We start from the raw sequence: 11567 nt of genomic DNA, 5'->3' as shown, positions 1-11567 counted from the left end.
TTTCCAATCAATAAAGAATCGCAATCTTGTTTGCCAAACGTTGTATTTTGCTTGTCTTTGCTTTGTCGCAATCCAGAAACAGGTGCATCGCTTGTGAAGCGAACGGCTGACTTAACTGTGCTACTTGAAAGTTGAGTGCCGCGAGGTCGTTGTCTATCTCAAAGACTTTGTCCGTGACAAGTGGTATCAGAGCGGGTCAACAAGAGCAACATCCTTGCAAATGGGGCGCCATAAGCAAGGCGGAGAGACAAGTCAAGCGGCAAATACAGCAGATTTGGGCAAAGGACCAGCGGTGCTGATTACGGAGCCACATCTGAGCGATTCTGAAAGGCATCGAAGTAACAGGGAGCGGCTTGACGAGATGGAGGCACACATCTCGCAATTGAGTGCCAATGTTGCTCAAATTTACACTCTCGGCGATAGGGCAGATCGCTTGGAGGCATATCAGCAACACATCGACGACGAGGTCGAGACGTTGCGAGACAACACCAAGGAAGCTGTCCAACATCTCAAAGAGCAGCTAGCGGACCTCTCCGCAAGGGTGACGGTACTCACGCGAGCCATGAGCACCGTGCAACCCGCCGCACACGCAGAGGGACATTCTGGAAGGGTCAGGGTGCCGGAACCGCGCTGCTACAAGGGCGCAAGGGATGCCAAAGAGTTGGAGAACTTTCTTTTCGATGTTGAGCAATACTTTCGGGTGGTGCGACTGGACTCGGAAGAAACAAAAGTCACCTTCGCAATGATGTACCTCGACGGGGATGCCAAGCTATGGTGGCGGACTCGTTATGAGGACATCCAAGGTGGTCGCTGCAACATCAATTCTTGGGAGGATTTGAAACGGGAGCTGAAGGTGCAGTTCCTTCCTGAAAATGTGGAGTTCATCGCAAGACGGAGTTTGCGACATCTCACACAAACGGGGTCGATTCGAGAATATGTCAAACAATTCTCGACACTCATGTTGGACATTCGGGACATGTCGGAGAAGGACAAGCTTTTTCACTTCTTGGAAGGCTTGAAGCCTTGGGCACAAACAGAGTTGCGACGTCGGGACATTCCTGACTTAGCGGCGGCCTAAGCTGCAGCGGAGCGCTTGACGGATTATTCAACCCCTGAAAACCCAAAGAAGAAGCCTTCGACGAGCAATGCAAAGCCCCAAAGGCCGAAAGGCAAAGGGGTGATGCAAAGCGAGAAGAAGGGGTCTTGGCAAAAGGGTGCGAAGCCAAACAAAAGTCCCGAGGAGGGGTGTTTCCTATGCGGAGGGCCACATTTTGTGAAGAATTGCCCGCAAAGGAAGTCGCTCAATGCAGTGCAAGCCCAAGAGCAAAGTTCAGAGAGCGACGATGAGAAGTCGACGGAAGGCCCTCGCATGGGGGCATTGCGGCTTCTAAATACACTCAAGGCTCAAGTGGGGGAGAAGCGGAAGACTTTGCCTTCAAAGAACCGGAAGCCAAATGAGCTAATGTTCGTCGATATTGAGCTCAATGGAAAGTCGACGAAGGCGTTGGTTGACACTGGTGCCACTCACAACTTCATAGCGGACCATGAAGCACAACGACTTGGGTTGCTCCTTTCAAAGGACTCAAGTCGAATGAAGGCGGTGAATTCGAAGTCTCAACCAATTGTCGGGCAAGCGAAGGACGTAAATGTTGCGGTTGGGTCTTGGAGGGGCAAGGCCAACTTCATGGCGGTTCCTTTGGATGACTTCCAAGTCATTCTTGGGATGGAATTTCTACAAACGGCGAGAGGAGTGCCTATGCCGTTCCTTAATGCTCTATGCATGATGGGGGATGAGTCCCCTTGTGTCGTCCCGGTGGCGAAAACGACGACAAAGGAGACAAAGCAACTTTCAGCACTTCAGCTGAAGAAGGGTGTCAAGAAGGGTGAGCAAACATTCTTGGCGGCCTTGAAGCTAGAGGCGGATCCTTTGGAGAATGACCCAATTCCTCTTGGGGTCGCAAGAGTTTTGAAGGAGTTTGGGGATGTCATGCCGCCCGAATTGCCAAAGACCTTGCCCCCTCGGCGAGCGGTGGATCACAAGATCGAGTTGGAACCAGGGACGAAGCCTCCAGCCCGTGCACCATATCGCATGTCTCCTCCATAGTTGGCGGAACTTCGGAAGCAACTTGATGAGTTGCTTAAAGGTGGGTTGATCCGCAGCTCAAAGGCACCGTTTGGGGCGCCGGTGCTATTTCAAAAGAAGCATGATGGGAGTCTACGACTATGTGTAGACTATCGCGCCTTGAACAAAGCGACGATAAAAAACAAGTACCCAATCCCTCTCATTGCGGACTTGTTTGATCAACTTGGAGGAGCGCGGTACTTCTCCAAATTGGACTTGCGGTCGGGGTATTGGCAAGTCAGAGTTGCGGAAGGCGATGAAGCAAAGACAACGTGTGTGACACGTTATGGCGCATTCGAATTCTTGGTGATGCCATTCGGTTTGACGAATGCCCCTGCAACCTTCTGTACACTCATGAACCAGCTGTTCCATGAGTATCTTGACAAGTTCGTGGTGGTCTACCTCGACGACATCGTGGTGTACAGCAAGACGTTGGAAGAGCACATCCAACATCTCAAAGCCATCTTCCAAGTGCTAAGGGAACACTCCCTATTTGTGAAGAAGGAGAAGTGCTATTTTGTGCAAGAGGAAATTATGTTCCTTGGACACCAAGTTGGTGGAGGACACATTCGCATGGACAAGGAGAAAGTTCGTGCCAGTCATGATTGGCAAGCCCCTTTGAAGGTGACAGAACTTCGTTCATTCTTGGGGCTTGTCAACTATTATCAGCGGTTCATTGCAAGCTACTCGCGGAGGGCTGCGCCGCTGACTGATTTGCTGAAGAAGGACCGCTCATGGGAGTGGTCTAGCAAATGTCAAGAGGCCTTTGCTGATTTGAAGAGAGCGGTGATGGAGGAACCTGTATTGCGGTTGCCGAACTACTCCCTTCCGTTTGAAGTTCACACGGACGCTTCGGATTATGCTATCGGAGGAGTTCTTATGCAAGAAGGACATCCGGTTGCCTATGAAAGCCGCAAGTTGAATGATACGGAACGGAGGTATACGATGCATGAAAAGAGATGACGACGGTCGTACATTGCCTTCGTGTTTGGAGGCATTATCTCCTTGGGTCTCGCTTTGTTGTGAAGACCGACAATGTGGCCCTGAGTTACTTTCAAACTCAAAAGAAGCTCTCTCCAAAGCAAGCAAGATGGCAAGACTTCTTGGCCGAATTCGACATGGTTTTGGAATATAAACCAGGTCGAATGAATCAAGTTGCGGATGCCCTAAGCCGCAAGGCGGAATTGGCTACTCTTAAAGCGGTGGCAAACGAGAGTATAAGCCAAGTGCAAGTGTCGCTTCTGAAGAAGATTCGCGAGGGGATGCAAAGTGATCTGATGGCGGAGACCCTCAAGAAGCTTGTAGACGAAGGCAAGACGCGACGGTTTTGGGTCCAGGAGGGACTCATCACGACAAAAGGAAACCGCGTGTACGTGCCAAGGGTGAACAACTTGCAAAGAGAATTGCTCAAAGAGTGTCATGACACCTTGTGGGCAGGTCATCCGGGCGTACATCGGACCTTGGCTCTTGTGGAAAGAGCGTATTATTGGCCAAAGATGGGGGAAGACGTCGAAGAGTACGTGCGCACTTGTCTCATTTGCCAACAAGACAAGGTGGAGCGTGCGAAGCCTTGTGGGTTGTTGGAACCGCTCCCCGTTCCTGAGCGGCCATGAGAAAGTGTCTCTTTGGACTTCATTTCGAGCTTGCCAAAGGTCAGGGACATTGGGTCAGTGTTGGTGGTGGTGGATCGGTTCTCAAAGTATGCGACATTCATACCGGCTCCGCTGCATTGCACCGCTGATGAAGCAGCTCATTTGTTCCTAAGGCATGTGGCCAAGTATTGGGGAGTTCTACAAAATATTGTGAGCGATAGGGACCCTCGGTTCTTGGGTCGATTTTGGACGGAGTTGTTCAAACTCTTGGGGTCAAAACTCTTCTTCTCCACAAGCCTTCATCCCCAAACTGATGGCCAAACGGAGAGAATAAATGCTCTTCTTGAGCAATACTTGCGGCACTTTGTTAGTGCCAATCAGCGAGATTGGGTCAAGTTACTTGACGTTGCCCAATTCTCGTACAACTTGCAGTGGAGCTCTGCATCCACCAAAAGCCCCTTCGAAGTTATCATGGGACAACAACCTTCCACACCGCATACTTTGGTGGTGGGTTACACAGGCAGCATGGCATCGGAATGCGGACATTGCCTAAGCCTATCTTGAGAAGGCAACACAATAGATGAAGAAGTGGGCAGACAAGAATAGAAGGCCTCGAGACTTTAAGAAAGGCGATTTGGTGCTAGTCAAGCTTCAACCGGCATCACTCAAGTTCTTTCGCAAGGTGCACAAAGAACTTGCTCGCAAATATGAAGCCCATTTCCTGTCATCAACAAAGTAGGCAATGTGTCCTACCGAGTGCAACTCCCGGCTTGGCTAAAAATCCATCCGATCTTCCATTTGAGTTGCCTCAAACCATATCATGCCGATTGCGAAAACCCTTCTTGCAATGTGTCAAGCCGGCCAAACCCCACAACGACATCGCTTGAAAGGCAGGTTGACACCATTCTAGCAGATAGAGTGAGGACTTTGCCCAATGGAGCTACGGAGGTCGAATACTTGGTCAAATGGAAGAATCCTACAATGTCAGAAGCTAGTTGGGAACTTGAAGAAGCTCTACGGCATGAAGAAGACAAAGTTCAAGCATACGGGAAGAAGAAATTGGTGAGTACGTCAATATGAAGTCCAGCATCACTTGGTAGCAGCCGAAGATCACCTTGATGGGGATGTCGAGAGTCTAAGGTTGCGATCCCAAGGTTGCGGAGTCCCTATCGAGGTGATCTTCGACTGCTACCAAGTGATGCTGGACTTCATATTGACGTACTCACCAATTTCTTCTTCCGGTATGCTTGAACTTTGTCTTCTTCATGCCGTAGAGCTTCTTCAAGTTCCCAACTAGCTTCTGACATTGGAAGATTCTTCCATTTGACAAAGTATTCGGCCTCCATAGCTCCGTTGGGCAAAGTCCTCACTCTATCTGCTAGAATGGTGTCAACCTGCCTTTCAAGCGATGTCGTTATGGGGTTTGGCCAACTTGACACATTGCAAGAAGGGTCTTCGCGATCGACATGATATGGTTTGAGGAAACTCACATGGAAGGCTGGATGGATTTTTAGCCAAGCCGGGAGTTGCACTCGGTATGACACATTGCCTACTTTGTTGATGACAGGAAATAGGCCTTCATATTTGCGAGCAAGTTCTTTGTGCACCTTGCGAAAGAACTTGAGTGATGCCGGTTGAAGCTTGACTAGCACCAAATCGCCTTTCTTAAAGTCTCGAGGCCTTCTATTCTTTTCTACCCACTTCTTCATCTATTGTGCTGCCTTCTCAAGAAGGGCTTTGGCAATCTCCGCATTCTGATGCCATTCTTTGGCAAGGTGATATGCCAAAGGGCTGTTGCCCATGTAACCCTCCACCAAAGTGTGCGGTGCGGAAGGTTGTTGTCCCATCATAACTTTGAAAGACTTTTGGTGGATGCAGAGCTCTGCTGCAAGTTGTACAAGAAATGGGCAACATCAAGTAGCTTGACCCAATCTCGCTAATTGGCACTAACAAAGTGCCGCAAGTATTGCTCAAGAAGAGCATTTACTCTTTCGATTTGACCATCGGTTTGGGGATGAAGGCTTTTAGAGAAAAAGAGTTTTGACCCCAAGAGTTTAAACAACTCCGTCCAAAACCGACCCAAGGACCGAGGATCCCTATCGCTCATGATGTTTTGTGGAACTCCCCAATACTTGGCCACATGGCTTAGAAACAAACGAGCTGCTTTATCAGCACTGCAATGCAGTGGAGCCGGTATAAAGGTCGCATACTTTGAGAACCGATCCACCACAACTAACACTAAGCCAATGTCCCCAACCTTTGGCAAACTCAAAATGAAGTCCAAAGAGACACTTTCCCGTGGCCGCTCAAGAATACAGAGCGGTTCCAACAAACCACAAGGCTTCACACGCTCCACCTTGTCCTATTGGCAAATGAGACAAGTGCGCACATACTCTTCAACGTCTTCCCTAATCTTTGGCCAATAGTAAGCTCTTTCCACAAGAGCCAAGGTTCGATGTACGCCCGAATGACCTGCCCACAAGGTGTCATGACACTCCTTGAGCAGTTCTCTTCTCAAGTTATTCGCCTGTGGCACATACACGCAGTTTCCTTCTATCATCATGAGTCACTCCTGGATCCAATACCATCGCGTCTCCCCTTGGTCTACAAGGTTCTTGAGGGTCTCCGCCTTCGGATCCCTTTGCATTCCCTCGCAAATCTTCACCGACGCTTGCACTTGGCTTATACCCTCGTTCACCACCGCTTTGAGAGTAGCAAGTTCAGCCTTGCAGCTTAATGCATCTGCAACCTAATTTGTTCGACTTGATTTGTATTCCAAAACCATGTCAAATTCAGCCAAGAAGTCTTCACATTTTGCTTGCCTTGGAGAGAGCTTCTTTTGAGTTTGGAAATAACTCAAGGCAAAATTGTCGGTCTTCACCACAAAGCGAGACCCAAGGAGGTAATGCCTCCAAACACGAAGGCAATGTACAACCGCCGTCATCTCCTTTTCGTGCACCATATACCTCCGCTCCGTCTCATTCAGCTTGCGACTTTCATAAGCAATCGGATGTCCTTCTTGCACAAGAACTCCTCCGATGGCATAATCTGAGGCATCCGTGTGAACTTCAAACGTAAGGGAGTAGTTTGACAACCACAACACCGGTTCCTCCATCACCGCACTCTTCAAATCAGCAAAGGCTTCTTGACATTTGCTTGACCACTCCCATGAACGGTCCTTCTTCACCGCAAATCTATCAGTGACGCAGCTTTGCGCGAGTATCTTGCAATGAACCGCCAATAATAATTGACAAGCCCCAAAAATGAGTGAAGTTCTGTCACCTTCGAAGGGACTTGCCAATCATGAATGGCACGAACTTTCTCCTCATCTAAGGCAAAAGCGACCTCCACCAACTTGGTTTCCAAAGAACATGATTTCCTCTTGTGCAAAATAACACTTCTCCTTCTTCACATAGAGGGAGTGGTCCCTTAGCACCTTAAAGATGGCTTTGAGATGTTGGATGTGCTCGCCCAACGTCTTGCTGTACACCACGATGTCGTCGAGGTAGACCACCACGAACTTGTCAAGGTATTTATGGAACAGCTGGTTCATGAGTGTACAAAAGGTTGCAGGGGCATTTGTCAAGCCGAATAGCATCACCAAGAATTTGAACGCGCCATAAAGTGTCACACACATAGTCTTTGCTTCATCACCTTCCGCAACTCTGACTTGCCAATACCCCGAAGTGCAAGTCCAATTTGAAAAAGTACCGCGCTCCTCCAAGTTGATCAAACAAGTCTGCAATCAGAGGGATTTGGTACTTGTTTTTTATTGTCACTTTGTTCAAGGCACGATAGTCTACACAAAGTCATAGACTTCTATCATGCTTCTTTTGAAGTAGCACCGGTGCCCCAAACGGTGCTTTTGAGTTGTGGATCAATCCGCCCTTAAGCAACTCATCAAGTTGCTTCCGAAGTTCCACCAACTCCAAAGGAGACATGCGGTATGGTGCACAGGCTGGTGGCTTTCTCCCTAGCTCCAATTCAATCTTGTGATCCATCACTCGTTGAGGAGGCAATGTCTTTGGCAATTCGGGCGGCATCACATCCCCAAACCCCTTCAAAACCTTCACGACCCCAAGAGGAATTAGGCCATTCTCCAAAGGATCCGCCTCAAGCTTCAACGCTGCCAAGAATGTTTTTCACCCTTCTTGACACCTTTCTTCAACTGAAGTGCTGAAAGTTGCTTTGTCTCCTTTGTCATCGTCTTCGCCACTGGGATGACACAAGAGGACTCATCCCACATCATGCAAAGAGTATTAAGAAATGGCATTGGCACTTCTCTTGCCTTTTGTAGGAGTTCCATCCCAAGAATGACTTGGAAGTCATACAAAGGAACCACCAAGAAATTGCTTTGCCTCTCCAAGACTCAACTGCAACATGCACCTACTTCGCTTGCCCAGCGATCGGTTAAGACTTTGAATTCACCGCCTTCATTCGACTTGAGTCCTTCAAACGGAGCAACCCAAGTCTCTGTGCTTCATGGTCCGCTATGAAGTTACGAGTGGCACTAGTGTCAACCAACGCCTTGGTCGACTTTCCATTGAGCTGAATGTTGACAAACATTAGCTCATTAAGCTTTTCGTTCTTCGAAGGCAAAGATCTTCGCTTCCCCCCCACTTGAGCCTTGAGTGCATTTAGAAGTCATAATGCCCCCATGCGAGGGCCCTCCGTCGTTCTTCATCTCGCTCTCCAAACTTTGCTCTTGGGCTTGCACAGCATTGAGTGACTTCCATTGCGGGCATTTTTTCACAAAACGTGGCCCTTCGCATAGGAAACACTACTCCTCGGGACTCTTGTTCAGGTTCGCACCCTTCTACCACGATCCCTTCTTTTCGCTTTGCATCACCCCTTTGCTGTTTCGACCTTTGGGGCTTTGCATTGCTCACTAAAGGTTTCTTCTTTAAGTTTTCAGGGGTTGAATAATCTGTCAAGTGCTCCTTTGTAGCTTGGGCCACTGCTAAGTTAGGAATGTCCCGACATTGCAACTCTATTTGTGCCTGATACGATTCGAACTTCACCAATGTCGTCTCGAGCATGGATACACTTTAGGAATATCTTTTTCTTTTATTTTAGTGTTTAATTAAAAAAAATAAGTTTTCTGTATGTCGCGTTCGAACGAGCGTGGAGTGCGTTCAAACGCGCTTGTGAACGCCTGCATTAGGTTCGCACATCCAGAGAGTGCGAAATGTGTGTTCGAATTTGTCTGCGAATGCCTACATTGCGTTTGCAAATCCAGAGAAGTGTGAAATATGTGCGTTTGAATGCGATCAGGCGCATTCGAACACTGTCAACAAAAATCTACAGTTTATGGTTAATCATTATCATTTTTGAATTGTTTGGTTAGCCTCTAAAGGTGTGGATGGCAACCATAGAATTATTATTGATGAATTAAGTTTTTGCCTTGTCTCTTTCGTCTTCTTCTCTCCCATTCTCTCGATCCCTAGTGACGTCACTTCTAGCCTCCGTTGACTGGCCAATCACTTTAGTCCCTTAGGGGCGGCCCACTCCTCCCCCTTCTTTCAATCTATCCAACACTAGCCCTAGCACTTCCATCACCCATAACCCTTCCACCACCACTTATTCACCAGTGCCACCCCATTAACGCCGGTCCACCATCTAGGATCTCGTGCCTCCATCCACGGATCCTAAGACAGACCCCTTGACATTCGTCCACTAATTAGACGATATCTCGAGATCCCTACATCCAATTTGCTAAAACTTGATTTGTTGGAAAGGTCCTTTCTAGGGGTACAACATATCAAAGTCTCACATCGATCTGACGGTGGCATCTTTCAGGATCTATTTCTAAAGTTCCATGTCAGATTCTGTCCAGATCTAAAAATTGGGAGAGATCGAACCTTAGCCTAAAGGGGAGATCGTAACAAGCTGGTATCAGAGCCACCGTTCCTCAGACACGCGCTTCTTATGACGACAACGAGAGCCATGGCTGCATAGTGAGATGAGAAAGAAGAGATTCTCCCAATAGAGGAGGGGGGAACGGTTACGGGGACTTCCACCAGTAGAACCGCTCGATCAAATCGAAATATGAAAGAACCTTGTGTTCAAGCCGTGTTGGGGTCTCTTTCCGAACAAATGATTATCAACAACCAGATGATGATGGAGATGATGCGGGAGTTACGGGCGTACGGGAATGCACCATCAACCCCACGACACGAGTCCACTCCCATGAAACCGCCGCCACCGGTTCAGAATTTGCAACCACAAGAGCCGCTGCTACCACCACCCTATGGGCAAAGACAAGCAAGGATGGTTCCACCAGACCCAGTTGCAGGTGAGCCCATCCGACGAGCGAACCACTATGGAGATCATCTTGGAGATTTAGATCCGTGGGCGGGGCAATACGAACCGAAACCGCGTTGATTTAATCAAAATCGAAGGAGAGATCATCAACCATTCAGGGTACATCCTCCTCCGGTTAGACAAGGACTTGGACATGATCTGGATCGAGACAACGGCATCCGTGGGCACATCGTGCATCTTGAATTCCCCAAGTTCAAAGGTGGCAATCCGAACGATTGGTTGTATAGGGCGGAGCAATTCTTTGCATACCAGGGTACGACGGAAGAATATAAGGTGACGCTTGCGAGCTTCCACCTTAAAGATGCGGCGCTTCATTGGTTTCGAGCAGCCAATGCCAATGAGGCTATCAAAACTTGGGCTGACTTTTGCGCTGATATCACGCAGCGATTTGGAGCGTCAGGGTATGAAGACTTCGATGCTCTCCTCTCAAAGACGGTGCAAAAGACCACGGTTGGTGCATATCAAGAAGAATTTGGGAGGATAAGTAGCCGATGTCAACCCTCATGGACGGATCAGCAACTTCATCTCCGGGCTATGGGGAGACATACAAGCCGACGTGAGAGCTTTAAGGCCTAGAACCTTAAAGGAGGCCTTCGAAGATACGGTGCTCATGGAAGACAAACATCGAGCCATGAAGTTACATCTGAAACAGAATTGGACCAGCCAAGGAAGCCGCAATCAAGCTCAACCAACCATAGCGGTAGGAAATGTTACCGGCGTACTAAGGACCGCTGCTGCAATGGTGCCTCCTCGAGCACCCCTGAAGCCATCCCAAGATATGAAGTACGCACCTAGAGGTTCTGGATAAGCACTCACACCTGCTCAAGTGGAGGAACGAAGAGCCAAAGGCCTATGCTTTCGTTTGTGATGAGAAGTTTGTACCCGGACATCGCGGCGCTAAATCGATAGGATCGGTGATGCTAATAAATGGGTTGGAGGATGTGGAGGATGTGGAGGATGAGTTTGCAGCTGAAGATGAAGGTGTGGCTGGACATCAAGGAGAAGTAGCTAAGGAGCAACCTGTGGAGGACATGATAGCCAAAATCTCCCTCCACGCCTATTCAGGGACAGCTGCGCCAAAGATTTTGCGGGTGAGCGGTGTAGTCAAGAAAATCACAGTGAGAATCTTGATCAACATCGGGTCCACCCACAACTTCATTGACAAGAGGCTCCTTAGGAAGATTGGGCTCGAGTCGGAACCCATGGAAAGGTTCGATGTGACGATTGGAGATGGCACCACATTGGGAGCAGATTTTATTTATGGAGGTGTGGAATTGAATGTGCAAGGCCAAACTTTCATATTGGATCTTTATCCATTGGCCTTGCGAGGTACCGACATTGTCTTGAGGACCCAATGGCTTCAAAGCTTGGGGCCTGTAACATTTAATTTTTCAAACCTCATACAAACATTTCGGAGGAATGGTCGAAGGGTGCTGCTGGATGGAAACCAACCGCTGCAAGGGCTAACATTGGAACCACTTTTGGGCCTTCGTTGTGCAGGGGACCGAGCTCTACTATTACAAATGTCT

General features: G+C 48.6%; 1 protein-coding gene across 1 annotated transcript; it reads right to left on the bottom strand.

The window, feature by feature from the left end:
- Positions 1-4922: 4922 nt before the first annotated feature.
- On the bottom strand, positions 4923-5423 carry LOC140760391 (uncharacterized). The gene has a single exon (XM_073097324.1). It carries the CDS (start codon positions 5421-5423, stop codon positions 4923-4925), a length of 501 nt encoding a protein of 166 aa, XP_072953425.1.
- Positions 5424-11567: the final 6144 nt, after the last annotated feature.

Source organism: Typha angustifolia, chromosome 5 (genome assembly GCF_048772165.1).
Source record: "Typha angustifolia cultivar Huaian chromosome 5, ASM4877216v1, whole genome shotgun sequence".
Taxonomy (NCBI): domain Eukaryota; kingdom Viridiplantae; phylum Streptophyta; class Magnoliopsida; order Poales; family Typhaceae; genus Typha; species Typha angustifolia.
Note: the sequence above shows the minus strand (reverse complement) of the source record. Positions and strands in the feature narration are given on the sequence as shown.

Bases quoted from the DNA above. Each gene is read 5' to 3' on its own strand.
- LOC140760391 (XM_073097324.1), bottom strand. From the start codon at position 5,423: ATGAAGAAGTGGGTAGAAAAGAATAGAAGGCCTCGAGACTTTAAGAAA.